Source organism: Pseudophryne corroboree, chromosome 12, assembly GCF_028390025.1.
Source record: "Pseudophryne corroboree isolate aPseCor3 chromosome 12, aPseCor3.hap2, whole genome shotgun sequence".
Classification (NCBI taxonomy): Eukaryota; Metazoa; Chordata; class Amphibia; order Anura; family Myobatrachidae; genus Pseudophryne; species Pseudophryne corroboree.
The window spans coordinates 51,232,516-51,247,757 of NC_086455.1; the positions used below are offsets into that span (position 1 = coordinate 51,232,516).

General features: G+C 46.1%; 1 protein-coding gene and 1 non-coding gene across 5 annotated transcripts in view; both read right to left on the reverse strand.

The window, feature by feature from the left end:
* LOC134980612 (protein transport protein Sec23A) overlaps positions 1 to 15,242 on the reverse strand; it is a 265,943-nt gene that overhangs the window by 195,470 nt on the left and 55,231 nt on the right. For all 4 annotated transcript variants that reach the window (XM_063947502.1, XM_063947500.1, XM_063947503.1 and 1 more), the window contains exons 4-6: positions 13,870 to 13,956; positions 3,034 to 3,270; positions 2,296 to 2,375 (exon numbers count right to left, since the gene is read on the reverse strand). In XM_063947502.1, the coding sequence (XP_063803572.1) occupies positions 2,296 to 2,375; positions 3,034 to 3,270; positions 13,870 to 13,956 (404 nt within the window). The remainder of the gene's footprint in view (positions 1 to 2,295; positions 2,376 to 3,033; positions 3,271 to 13,869; positions 13,957 to 15,242) is intronic.
* Positions 9,726 to 9,916, reverse strand: LOC134981537 (U2 spliceosomal RNA). Its single transcript, XR_010190675.1, has one exon. It is a non-coding gene; the product is annotated as a U2 spliceosomal RNA (small nuclear RNA).

Consider the following 15,242-nt stretch of genomic DNA (forward strand, 5'->3'; position numbering starts at 1 on the left):
GACAGTGAGACCTGGGAGCCAGCTGAGTACAGCGGGTTATAAGCCTTTACTCACCCCTCCTACCTGCACAGAAATCCTCCCTGCACAACCAGGAGAGGAATGAGTCTTCAGTGTGAGACCCTACACACACACACTGGAGCGGCGTGCTGCAGCGGCGCGGGGAGCGGAGAGAGCCCGCCGTACAGAGCGGGAGTTAGCTCCGCCCCCCCTGCCTCGGCGCGCAAATGTATCCCCCGGCCGCCTTGCTGCGGTCGGAGTAAATGTAACCCCCGGCCGCCTGTTTGCTGCTGCCGGGGAGCGCCCGTACATTGTAATATATGCTGCGGCCGGGGAGCGGTGTGTAACCCCCCCCGGCCGCCTGTATGCTGAGAGTCTGAGCCCGCCGGACGGAGCGGGAGTTAGCTCCGCCCCTCTGCTCCGGCACCAGTTTTAAATTTTCAAATGTATGACCCGGCTGTCTGTAAGCTTGTGCGGCCGGGCAGTGTAAATGTATCGCCCCGCTGCCTGTCTGCAGCAGCCGGGGATTGAAGAGCGCTGAGCCCGCTTACCGAGCGGGCTGAAGCTCCGCCCCCCACATAAAGGCGCCAAGTTCAACGACCTCTCTCACCCTAGCCCGGTTACGTATCCACTGGGCTACTGTGGATGCTTTTCAGTGTAGGGGCTGCACAGTAAAGACCATCACATCTAAGAGTCTCACTCCATATTATGTAAAATCACACATCAGTCTGGAGGGGGGGAGATTGTACTCACCGCTGTCCTTCTGATGGAGTGGCCCCGACACGCGCTGCCGTAGCGGTGTCCGGCCGGAATCTTCTGTGATGGAGTGGTCCCGACACACGCCGCACGCAGCGGTGTCCGACCATTTTTGATACTCACCACTGCCATGCTGCCGGAATCTTCTGCTGGATGGAGTGGCCGCGACACGCACCGCACGCAGCGGTGTCCGCCAACTCAGGAGAGCTCAGTGTCTCCCTCAGCCGGGGCCCATCCCTAGCCGCACGCAGCTGCGATGGGACCCCGCCGGCAGCTCCCACGGTGCAGACTGGCAGTGGCAGAGCTGCCAGTCTGTGAGTGTGTGTAAGAAAAATAAAATAATAAAGAAAAAGAAAAAATTCTTCAGCTAAACCCAAGTGAACCAGCTACCTCGGGCACTAAACTAAGACTGGCTTGGAGGGGATATAGTAGGGGAGGAGCTAGCCACAGTGTGAGAATTTTTAAAGTGCCAGCTCCCCATTACTACCTACTATTTCCCCATTGTAACTACACTCCAGTGGCCCCTAGTGGATGAAGGAGAAATATTATTTTTTGGGTGATATTTCTTGGTGAGTGGGTCTGTTTCAGGTGTCCTGAATTTATTCAGCCATCAAAGACTCTTGGTACACTCAATATCAAAATCAGTCTACATCTTCAGTCCTGAAGTAAATTCAGTATTGAATACATTAGTGCACTTGGATATTTTTGTTTTTACGTACTTTGTATATGTTCTCGCTAACAGGGGTTCCAGCCTAAGTTCTGCTGTAATATAGCGCATAAGAAGAGTATTTTTGTGTTCGATATATATATATATATATATATAGATATATATATATTAAATACTACTAGCAGTATAATGCATCGTATGTATAATGTAGAATTCAAGTTTTTTTCTGTGAATACATGATTTGTGACATTACCAAGTGATTTATGTACCAATTGTGAGGGATTTTATACACCAGTTGATCACCTTTACGCTATCTAAAATAGTCTACTTATAAACTGTCAACAATACACAAATACAAAGTACACAATCCCGTAAGGGTCAAAGCGGGATGTGGTCAAGATGCTGGCTGTCAGGATCCTGGGGGTGGAAGAGAGGGGTGTTAGGCTGTAGGGTGGGTGGGCTAGGGTTAGGCACTACCGGGGGGGGGTGTTAGATTTAGGCACTAAGGGGGTAGGAGTAAAGATCAGTCTGCGGTGGGGGTTGGGGGGAGGGGCTTTTAGGTTTAGGCACCACTGGGTGGGGGGGGAGGGGGGTGTTATGGTAAGGCACTAAGAGGGGAGGTTAGGGTTAGGCTACAGGAAGGGAAAGTTAGGGTTAGTGGATTGGGAACAGGGAGAGCAGTCTTACCGCCCATCTGTCAGAATTGAAACTATCGGGATGCCGGCATTGGTAGTCTTACCACCAGCAAACCTTAGTGAACTCGCCAGAATACCCTGCCCAACAGAAATGAGCATTCCCACTTCTGGGAGTACTGATGTGATAAATGCCTCTCAATGTGATGTATGCTGCTTTAGTTACAAGAATACTACACATACCTATTTGAGGGAGGAGGTTGCTGAACTTGCGGCCCACGTCCAGCCTGAGCAACGGAAGCTTTTGTAAGTGATAACATTTCCTAAAATTGAACATTAAATGATTTAAAACCCAGGTATACAAAGTGACAGTAACAGTCTAATAACAGGTCAGAATGTTTGAAACTAAGCATCTGAATTTGATGGTTCAGGTTTTACATTTTAAGTGCATTAAGACTGGATGAACTGTTGATGTGTGCTTGAGGCGCAACAGCAATTTTGTAGCACCACAGTGGTGCATACATAAGTTACTCATTTTCATAGGAGTATAATGCCGCCATCACATGCTGAGATACTGCAGGTGACACAGGTAAAGTGGCCCAATGTAGGCCTGAAACTGCTCCCATTTCCTATAATCTGAGAAAAATAAATTAACAGAACTGTAAACGTGGCCAGAAGATAACTGCAGGTAACCGCCCTGGGCCAGCGAGTGTGGTTAGGCCCTGCCATACCAGAGGTTGTCCAGACATTTGGCCTAAGTGGCTAAACTGACACGTTTCATCCAATTTTGCCATCTAAATGAACAGGATTGGCTCATTAGTGAAGAGCAGTCCGAATGGCTAGCGTGTAGCCAGCTTTACATTTTCATTACCCTAGATCACATCTGCTCTGAGTCATGGAAATGTGATGTGACAAAGGCTAAAAGCGAACATGATGAATATCCCCAGCTGTAAGGAACAGGTTCTGACATCTGTAATTCACCTGTAGTTGTTTTGCTGTCAGATCTTTGGTTCCACGGAAAACATAGCTCTTAGAAATGCCTTCACATCCCAGTTCATGTACGTGCACCATCCGTCCAAAGGTGATAAGTCCCACCAATGCTGTTGGAGGCAGGAGACTCAGAGACATTTGCATTGACTCCTTCAGAGCTTGAAGGTCTTCATCCTCCATACAAGTGTCCACAACATATAGAAAGATAAGTGGCATCTGTGGACCTCGCTGTGGGTATATGATGTCAAAGAACATTAGCTCCTCCAAAATACTTAAACCCATATAAAGTAGTTATTAGACTTCCGTGCATTCTGTTAGATGCTTTAATCAAAGCATTATGAATTAATGATATATATTACAGCACATTTAAACAATCTGCACCATGTCATTGAGCGGGGCACAGGATGGAGTTTCTCTAGTTTACATGACTCATAACAAATGCTACAAACAGTTGTGTACAGAATCAGACAGTATCAGACTACAGCACATTTCTTGAAAAAGTCTATGATGTGTACAAATTGTTGCATTTGTGTATAGGGCATTTTCAAGTGGGATATCTATTTTGTGTTTTTAGACAGAGGGAAAAAACATTCCCCATAAGGCTGTGCAGACAGTAGACAAAGAGTAGACAATAAGGGCTAGAGAGATGGATAACGTCTGGTAGTGTGCAACGGGAATGCTATAATTTGAGGAAAGGATGAGATAGAGAAGTTGAGGGTCTTGAGATAACTTCTGAAAGATTGAAGTTTGTGAGAGAATCTGGTCATGCAGGCTAGGGAGTGCCATAAAAAGAATCATAACGTTTTGGAGGCAGGAGTGATGTATGATAATCATAGAGGATGCCAGGCATACCAGGGGAGATCTAATAGAGCAGGAGTGATAGCAGTTTGTGACAAAGTCAGAGTCAAAGTTTAGACTTGCCACGGCATTTAAAATTGGGATAGACAGGTGAGGAAAGGCAGATGCAGTAGTAAAGACAGGAAATAATGAGAGAACATATAATGGTTTTGGTAATGTCCTGAGTGAGAAAGGGTTGTATTCTGGCAATGTTTTGAAGGAGGTGACAGAACAGTGCAAGGGACTGGATGTGAGGAGTGAAGCCGAGTACAGAATGAAGGATGGCATGAAGTCATTGAGTATGGGGAACTGGAGACTACGAGATGGAGCAGTGATACAGGCAGGAGTAAAGATGGTGAACTCTGTATTCTGGTCATATTGAGTATTAGAGTTGGGACATCCAAGGGAAAATGGTTGAGGGAAAGTTGGACATATGAGTTTAAATAAAATGAGAGAAGTCAGGGAATGAGAAGTAGATTGGGTGTCATCTGTATAGAATTGGTAATGGAGGCTGAAGAAGTGTATTTGTGCACCTAGGGGTATATTTACTAAGCTCCCGATTTTGACCAATTTGGTGTTTTTCTTCAAAGTGTCATCTCTGGAATTTACTAAACCCAAATCTCGGCAGTGATGAGGGCATTCGTATTTTTTTGGAAGGCAAAGAAAAAAAATACGAATGAATACACCATCGGTCAAATACGCCTGTTATTTGATACAACTCAGTAATTTACTAAAAATTCGAACTCAGAAACACTGCCGGCAATAGCCAAACACTGCCGTGAAAAAATACAACTCGTAAAAAAAAAAAGCAGTTTTAAAATAGACCTGCTTTTTTACCGTGTTCTGATAGGCATGCACGGATCAGTGAGATCCGTGCATGTTTATCAGTGGGAAGGGGTGTGAAATAGTTAAAAATCAGGGGGAAAAATTGCGTGGGGTCCCCCCTCCTAAGCATAACCAGCCTCGGGCTCTTTGAGCCGGTCCTGGTTGTAAAAATACAGGGGAAAAATTGACTGGGGATCCCCCATATTTTAACAACCAGCACCGGGCTCTGCGCCTGGTCCTGGTGCAAAAAATACAGGGGACAAAAAGCGTAGGGGTCCCCAGTATTTTTTGAACCAGCACCGGGCTCCACTAGTCAGAGAGATAATGCCACAGCCAGGGGACACTTTTATCTTGGTTCCTGCGGCCCTGGCATTAAATCACTAACTAGTCACCCCTGGCCGGGGTACCCTGGAGGAGTGGGAACCCCTTAAATCCAGGGGTCCCCCCCTCCAGCCACCCAAAGGCCAGGGGTGAAGCCCGAGGCTGTCCCCCCCATCTAAGGGCGGCGGATGGGGGGCTGATAGCCATAGTGTAAAAAAAAAAGAATATTGTTTTTTGTAGCAGTACTACAAGTCCCAGCAAGCCTCCCCCGCAAGCTGGTACTTGGAGAACCATAAGTACCAGCATGCAGTGGAAAAACGGTCCCGCTGGTACCTGTAGTTCTACTACAAAAAAAACAGAACACACACACCGTGACAGTAAAACTTTATTACACACATGCACAGCTACATACACACATATTTACCTATGTTCACACGAGGCTCGGTCCACTTCTCCACGTAGAATCCCAGGGTACCTGTAAATAAAATTATACTCACACAATCCAGTGTAGCTCCGTCCTCTTTGTAATCCACGTACTTGGCAAAAAAACAAACCGAAAAAACCAAACCACGCACTGAAAGGGGTCCCATGTTTACACATGGGACCCCATTCCCTGACTGCCGGGACCCCCCGTGACTCCTGTCAAAGAGGGTCCCTTCAACCAATCAGGGAGCGCCACGTCATGGCACTCTCCTGATTGGCTGTGCGCTCCTGAGCTGTCAGTCAGGCAGCGCACAGCAGAGATACAATGTAGCGCATAGGCGCTCCCTGATTGGCTGAAGGAACCCTCTTTGACAGGAGTCACGGGGGGTCCCGGCAGTCGGGGAATGGGGTCCCATGTATAAACATGGGACCCCTTTCAGTGCGTGGTTCTGGTTTTTCGGCTTATTTTTTTGCCAAGTACGTGGATTACAAAGAGGACGGAGCTACACTGGATTGTGTGAGTATAATTTTATTTACAGGTACCCCGGGATTCTACGTGGAGAAGTGGACTGAGCCTCGTGTGAACATAGGTAAGTATGTGTGTATGTAGGTGTGCATGTATGTAATATAGTTTTACTGTCACGGTGTGTGTGTGTTCTGTTTTTTGTTGGGTATTTTTTTGGTAGTAGAACTACAGGTACCAGCGGGCCCGTTTTTCCACCGCATGCTGGTACTTGTGGTTCTCCAAGTACCAGCTTGCGGGGGAGGCTTGCTGGGACTTGTAGTACTGCTACAAAAAATAGGGATTTTTGTTTACTTACCGTAAAATCTCTTTCTCTGATTCCATCTGGGGGACGCTGCGCACTTACTAATGGGTTAGAGTGTGTGGGATTGGGAGTTTGGCACAGAACCTATAAAAAACTAACTCCTCCCCCCTCTAACCCCTCCCATCTCCTTCCTGCTCAGCAGATTACCTCAGTTAACGTTTAGCAAAGCCGGAAGAGGCAGAACAGAATATATATACGGGAGGGATCGCAGCGTCCCCCAGATGGAATCAGAGAAAGAGATTTTACGGTAAGTAAACAAAAATCCCTATTTCTCTTTCATCCATCTGGGGGACGCTGCGCACTTACTAATGGGATTTCCCAAAGCAAGCTAATTAGAGGAGGGAGACACAGACGACATAGCAGTCTGCAAACTTTGATGCCTAACAGAGGCAGTCTCCAAACCAAAAGTATGAAAAACGGAAGAATTTCGTGAAGGTATGTACAGACGACTAGGTCGTCGCTCTACGCAGTTGCTCGACGAATACACCACTGTGAACAGCCCAAGAGGCTCCAACAGGTCGAGTCGAATGAGCCCCTAAGGAATCAGGAACAGGCAACGCCTAAGAAATCTAAGCCTGCTGAATAGCAGAATTAACCCAGCACATCACCCTGTTCTTATTGGCCAGCCAGCCACGCTTGGGTGCAGCAAACAAACCCAACAAGGTAAGAGTTAAGGTTTGAACAACAACCAATAAGGCCAATTACCGACCCGCCCCGGACAAGCCTGGGACGACACAAGAAGCCCAATGTGCTGAAGGAGAGGGAAAACCAATACAACTTGTGGTTTGTAAGTAAAACCACCCTAACTGCATAAACCAAAACACTGTAAGAGAAAAGAAACCGCAACTCAACCAGAGTCCAGAGGCCGGAAAGGAGAAACAGGAGCCATTCTGGAAAGTAAATTCTAGAGCAGAACCCAGTCTGCTAAGATAAGAAGACAAAGTAGTTCTGACAACTGTGTTGTAGAAAAGATAAGAGGCGGAAAGGACTAAGAACTCCAGCTGAGTGACCGTTAAATACACACAAACGATGACAAGTGTTCTGGCACTGTGATTGGTTAGAGAGCCAGAAACGTAGTAGGGCTTGATGACATTGTTTTCCACAATCACGCCGTCAGCGGCAGAATAGACAAAATCCCAGTGATGACGTAAAGGTTGGGAGTGGAGAGCTGGCCGAAAAGGTACCCTGTAAGGAGCCCTGGTCACTCTGGGCCATAACATTGCAGAACAGAGTCAACAGGCAAATCCGAAGCGGATTAGGAAAACCGAAAGAGCCACTGGTCAAATGCGTTGAGGTACTCACTAGATGTTGCCAGAGGCAGAATAAATATGCTAGATGAAAGTGACAAGGAGCTGACACGGCGTCTACGATTGCCACAAGAGGATTCCCGAAACGATCACAGTACCAATGAAGCCCTGAGGTCTATGTCGGCTAGTTATAGACACACCAAAGCCAGAAATCCCTGTTGATTTCACATACTTTAAGGAAGAACAGCCTGAAGATTCAGGAAATCTGCTTCCCAGTTGCCCATTCTGGAACTGGAGATGACAGACACTGCCGGGATCCAAAATTCCGCCCTCTGCATATGTTAGATACTGTTCCGATGTCTCTCCAGCTACAAGTGTCACAGAACAATTGATATAGGTCACAGTGGATAGACCCTGTAGAAGACATTGAGCTGGAGTCAAGGCGTTGTAGATCGCCCGTAGATTGGAAGTGATATTTCCACTTCGGACATCAGTTTCATAGAAAACGCCAGAGTTGAAACCAAAAAAAACGTAATGTCTGAAACTTTTGACTGTGGTTATGACCCTCTATGTCGAGACAGAATGAAGTCCTATAAGTTAGATCTGGATTGTGTAGCCAAACGAAAAGATCGACCAATGAAAATATCTTGGTATTTTAATAGAGAAACTAAACTGCTGTTTACGTAAACTCAATCCTGCCTGAGATTAATAACCTTTAATCTGAGATTGAAGAAACCAGGCAGGAGACCGGGGGAATGGAGCCACCTATAAAATCGCCACTGTCCTGCAGAGGAAGTGTATGTCTGACCCCTGAGTCTATTCTGGTCAGTAAATCCTGCACTCCGCCAACATTCGAGATACCAGGTATCGAAAAGAATACCCATGAATAACACCTTCTGCGAAGGAAGAAATCCAGAACTAAGGTCCGTTGTAGAAAAAAAGTGCATGAGACAGCTGCTTTTTTTTTTTTTTTTTTTTTTAACAACTGACCCAAAATGGTAGCGATGCCCAGATGACGGAAAAAGGATTGGACTGAATACTCCTGTTAGATAGCGAACAGATTGCAATGATTAGAGCCCGTCTAAGATGGGCACTAAAGATTCTTGCTTGGTACGTGTTCCCCAAGATTCAGAATATATGTTCGTGATACAAATTCAGTACATCCAACGGATCAGTGGACTCTGAGAAAGCTGGTGTCCTCCCCACTGGGAACCAGACTGTCCGACTCCGTGGCCCCTGCAGAGGGCACATTGGAAGTCCGTGTTCTAGGCATACAAATGCCTCCCAAAAGAATACCCATTTTTCTGACATAGGTTAAAATACCCATTTCTCAGCTATTATCCTCAGGATGAGAACCCACGACCTGTTATACCGCAGGCATACACCTTACTGATAGAGTTATTTGCTCCCGCCTGCAAAGTACGCTTTAATTTGGAAGTAGAATTTTACGATTCGCAACCAAAATATAGCCAGGGAAAAGATGCAATAATAAATAGATAGGGAATAGAGCTTGAGAGACCAAAACAGTCAATGGATAATTTGAAAAGGATCAGCTGCCCCAAGAATGGATAACTTGCATAATGCAACCGGTTTAAAGATTCATGCATAAGCCCGGAGAGGGCGTAGGAATATTCCTGTCAGAATGAATACTAATATAATAACGGCCTCACCGTTGTCAATCTGTGGTGACTGTTAAGGTCACATACTGTACTTTAGTAAAGACAGTTGCCTTAGGCTCTCCCATGATGGATGCGTCCACTAATTATTAGTGCAACCTTCATTAGATCAGTGTCTTCATCAGCGAAAGGATAAAGAAATACTGTCTCTAATACTGAGAACACCGAAATTGAACCGAAAACAGTATGTATTAGAGACAGACACATTTCCCTGGAAATATAAACTATTTCATCAGGTGTGTAGTCAGACTTCCATCAACATTCTCTCACGTGAAGGAAGAGGTGGAAACCAAGAAATTCAGTAGATTATTTCTTATTTCTATCCTGAAGGATCCTCACTGACAGGATTTATCTCACCATTTTCTGTAGATGAAGCCTCAGAAATGCCTCTGAAGTAAAGGAGCTATATTGTCTGTCAAAGACCAGACTCGCTGCACAGTATGAACTGATTAAGGAGCTTTGTTCAGCAATTTGGCAAATCATAAGTACATAGTGTACAAGAAATAGAAATAGTCTGTCCTTGTTTTGAAAGGTGCACCGGTCCCGGAGGTACTGCAATACCGAGTCAATGCGTGGAGTGGACGGAGCAATCTCTTCTTCCATTTTTCTGTTCTAAACATATATTTAATACATGGCCCCCACATAGGGAACGTATCCGATATTAAACTGATAAGAACAGAAACTACACTTGATCCTAGCCAAAAGGTCAAGTAGTGATCTTTTTACCAAGACTAGCGGCTAAGTAGTAAACAGAGTACCAGACCCATTACATTGACATATTGTAAGGAAAAATATACTCAAAGAATACCGGTATTTGTGGACCGGTCCTGGAACCCCCATCCCTGCAAGTGCAGGGAATATATATATATATATATATATATATATATACATATATAACTTCACACAGTTAGGGGCATACACTGAACTGGAGGGAGGCAGGTTCAGGGGAAATTTAAGGAAAATATTTCCTCACAGAAGGGGTAGTGAACAAGTGGAACAGCCTCCCATGAGAGGTGGCAGAGGCCAAGACTGTAGAGCAATTTAAACCTGCTTGGTATATTCATATACTTCTATGTAAACAAGCTCATGGCTTCAGTGCTGTGAGGCAGCAATGCTAACCACTACTCCATCTGTATTATTCTGGATTGAGATGTGTCTGGCCCACAGAGGCATAAACTGATCCCTGGAACCTCCCGGCTGCTCTGCAACTGGTGTCCTGGAGCATGGGGTACCTGTGTCCGTGCTACCTTTAGGAAGTCTGGAGCCACATTGTGCAATTTAATGTATATGGGAATCAAACCTGTGTTTAGTCTATCTTACTAATACACAGCATTAGCCCACAAAGCTATTGGAGCTCCTGTGTAGTAAACTACTGAACTTGTCGTTCCTTTAGGAGATTTGCTGTTTACAACCATGGAATATACAATGCCACAATCATAGCACACAATAATGTCTCATAACTCTGTGCTGTGGTCCAGCTCTACCGACTGAGCTATAACGCTCCTTTTATAACATGATGTAAACAACTGTTGTCAATTTAGAATAGCACAACACTAGTTAAGAAAAAATCCCCGCCTGTGTAATAAACAGGGTGAGGTAAAAATAACTCTATTACAGTGAGATTACCGAAATATATGTACTAAAGGATCACTAAAGAGCACTAAAGAATCCCTTAGAATAAACGAGCTCTAGAGCATATGAAAGGGCTGTGTTATACTTGTTGTTTTTGCTGCTCTCCGCCTGTACTAACAGGGTGAGACGCTGTGTTATGTGCAGCGCAGTATCCCCCGCTGACCTGACGGATGGTCTCTTGCAGAGATAGAAGATGGCGCCTATAGCTGAGTCCTGCCCCCACAGAGAGAGGACGGCGGCGGTAAGACGCTGTTGGGCGGGAGAACGGGGCGCGAACACAAAATCCTCCTGCGTCCCGCTGCGGTACAGCCTCCCCACCCCCGCAACTGAGCTCCGTAAAATCATTGAAATGACTACCGCTGCTGTCTGACAAGACGCGGCTTCCATGAAATGAGCGGCGGAAGCGGGACTGAACCGCTCCGTCCGCTCTGAGCAGGGAGGGGGGTCCGCATACACCAGCGCTGCACAATAATAAATACAATTATTATAAATACCATATATGCAATAACAGCCCAACGCTGCCCAGGCAGGTTGTGGCTGTCTTACCAGTACAGTGCCTCCTAGGAAATCCATCCTGCATCAAGTAAGCCCCAGTGACTAAGAGTATGGTGGCTTCTTAGAGGCTCTGGGGAGTGGGAGACACATAACTAACTAACCCCACTCCTAGTATACGTGTCTCCTGTAAACAGGGACTAAGCACACATAAGTAAAATCAAAATAAACAACAGAAACCTAACTAAAATCTACACTGAAGGAATCTGTGCCTGTACTCCTCAGGCACAAAACTAAAACTGAGGTAATCTGCTGAGCAGGAAGGAGATGGGAGGGGTTAGAGGGGGGAGGAGTTAGTTTTTTATAGGTTCTGTGCCAAACTCCCAATCCCACACACTCTAACCCATTAGTAAGTGCGCAGCGTCCCCCAGATGGATGAAAGAGAAACAGTATTATTTTTTTACACTATGGCTATCAGCCCCCCATCCGCCACCCTTGGTTGGGGAAGGACAGCCTCGGGCTTTACCCCTGGCCCTTGGTTGGCTGGAGGGGGGACCCCCCTGGATTTAAGGGGTTCCCACTCCTCCAGGGTACCCCGGCCAGGGGTGACTAGTTAGTGATTTAATGCCAGGGCCGCAGGGACCAAGACAAAAGTGTCCCCCAGCTGTGGCATTATCTCTCTGACTGGTGGAGCCCGGTGCTGGTTCAAAAAATACGGGGGACCCCTACGCTTTTTGTCCCCTGTATTTTTTGCACCAGGACCAGGCGCAGAGCCCGGTGCAGGTTGTTAAAAAATGGGGGATCCCCAGTCATTTTTCCCCCATATTTTTACAACCAGGACCGGCTCAAAGAGCCCGAGGCTGGTTATGCTTAGGAGTTGGGACCCCACGCATATTTGTAAAAATTTTTTTACTCTTTAAACACTTTTTTAAGGTACACAATGAAGCCCTGCACGGATCTCACAGATCCGGCCGGGATTCATTGTGTTAAGTTCGGCAGTGTTTTACTAATCACTCCCGTAAAACACTGGCCGAAATTACGAATGACATCGACATCGGAAAAAACGAAAATGCAGAATACGACAGCATAGTAAATGTGGCGTAAAAAATTCAAAAAGTTGCAAATTCACACATTCGATGTCATTCGTGTTTAATCTCCCTCCAAATCGACACAAATACGAATTTTAGTAAATATACCCCCTAGAGCTTTGAGGGATCGCATCAGATATTGGCTTGGAGTATGTGCCTGCAGACTTTGTAAAACAATTATTCTGAAAGGTAAGGCAAAGATAAGGATATAAACATAGCAGTAGTTGGAGAGATGGGTAGGGTAGATTTTAGAATCAGAGAACGTGCATAAGGGAGTGGAAGAGAAGGTGGAAGCGGGGTGTTGGATCTGGGGAGTGGAGATTTATGAATGGATAGATTATGTCTTTAAAAATAGGTGAAGAAAATAGCACTGAGGGAACAGAGAGGGGCTGAGGGTGGATAATGGGCAAAGAAGTTGGGACTAAAAGTAGATTTGGTAGAGGAGAAATCTAACATTGGAGCTACCAATTCTCTTTTGGCCAATTCTCTTTCTCTTAGTGCCCCATTAAACAAATGGTCTTGATAGCAATGGCATATTTACTTTAGTAATGCAGGGATACTAACAAATATGCCACTGAAATGTAGTATTAAATACCTCGCCGGCAAGGCCTAGTGACGTCCCCTCTTCAGTGGTGCCTCCACTCTGCAGCTGGCAGCTTGACACTGCCAGTGACGGGCTTCTGTGTCATGAGAATATGCAATGGGAAGTCTGCACGGAATACACGATATCCCGGCTGATGGGAAGCAGACTGTAACTATACCAACATTGGCAACCCGTCTGTTGGAATCCCTGCAGCAAGTCTCCTGGCGGGCTCGCTTCGCTCTCGACACAGGTTATATTCCCACTCGGTTGGTGGTATGGACCCACCAACCAAATGGGAATAACCGGCGTACCTCAGAATTCCGTCCGGCGTCATTTCACCAGCTGCATGGATTCTGGCGTCGATCTCCTGAACGCCGGGATCCTGACAGCCAATACACATGTGCACAACGTTTTTACCTGACAGTACCTGGAAAGCTGCGCTAAAGCCAGAAAGGCTACGCTGGGTACAGTATCGCTCTCACCATCTATTGATGGCGAAGCTACACAGTGCCAAACAGCGGAAATCTTAGTAGTAAAGGGGTTAAGCCTCTTTCGTATATGGGGCCCTTTGTTTTTCTTCAGCTAAAGTGAAACCATGAACTTAGAAATACTGAATACAAATGACAGGGTTGAACCACAAAGATGGGAGAAGCGTTAAATGAGTCCTAGTTGACAAGACACAGAGACAAGACACTGTTCAGGTAACAAAGCAACTAAGCTGAAGAAAGAAGGTGCAGACAGTCTAATAAGGTGCCCAATGGCTGGTTGTGGAAAGGTACAAATGAAAGCAAGTAAGTTAGGCGAACAGTGACAAACAATGAAATGCTGATGGACCAGGCTACGTTATTAAACAGTGCCAGGAAGAATCTATGTTACCTGGACCACATATTCAATGCTGGAAAACTGTGGCAGGAGCTCTGCAGGCTGGTTCATTTCTGAGATGCCGGCATATGTGGGAGGAAACTGAAACAGAAATTGTGTATACCATGGTTATTTGCCAACCTTTAAAACATCTAAGAAAATGAAAAACAATAGGACAAAATGCTGAAAAATAAAACATTACAAATATGACTTTACTAACCCCTGTTAATTGTAGAAGGCCATCTCTTCATGAATTACATTCATTTATACCGGGTGGTATTCATGTGACCGCCGGTCAGCTGACCGACAGTCACATGACCTCCTCCACCAGCCCGACGGCTCACTATCCCGATGGTCGGCATGCCGACCAACAGGGACTATTTCCACTCGTGGGTGTCCACGACACCCATAGAGTGGGAATAGAACCCGTGGCGATCGCAGGTCGCCACCAAGCCCGCAGCGCGGCGAGCGCAGCGAGCCCCCAAGCGGCTTGCTGCAATCGCCCCTCCCCGCCGGGATCCCGGCGTCGGTAAGCTGACCGGCGGTCTCCTGACCGCCGGTCAGCAGTACTACACCTATTTATACCAATATCTGCAGTCTCATTATAGAGTATAAGATGAAATAAGTGTGAGAGTCTATCACTTGTAAAATTAATCACAAGCATCTCCTAATCATCCTGGAAGTATGTCTGTTAACTGACCTGGGAATAACAACTTGGTTCCTAAGAATGGGATTCATCCGAGAAAATACAATTTGGAAAAGTAATATAAAACGGATCCCCGGCATTGAAGATGATAAATAGAAAGCTTACAAACTATTCAGGTGTAAATCCTGAGAAAAACGTATACAGTATATGGCTGTTGGAGTTGAAAGAGCCTGCTAGCCCTTTTCATTCTCACTTTATACATTCCATTTCTCATATCACAATATATTATCATATATTTCATACAAAATTATTCCCTTATCTTTGCATGGTCAAGGCAACATTATCTGTGTATAACAGAATTTTTACCGCTAGTACAATGTATGTAAGCGGGAAGAGCTGAGAAGCCACTTGAACATCACACCAAGGGGGTGAGCCAGAGCTGACTGTAGATATGCTAGTCTGCCCCACATATCAGGCCCTACCCACCCCCACTTCCCCCTGCAAGGGGGCAAAAACAGTGCACAGCGGCGATGCTTTTGCAGCCGCTGAGTAGCTCCTGGGTCGCAGCAGCTACTTGTGACGTCACGCAGCCGCGACCCACCACCGCAAAGGCCCGGACACGCCTGCGTTGTCCAGCCCGCATCCCGCCGTTGGCATGCCCTCTCCTGCCTTGCGACTGGTTCTGCCTCATTGATGCTGTTAGCATCTCACTGGGCTCCGCAAAGGGTTGCAGACTGCTTCA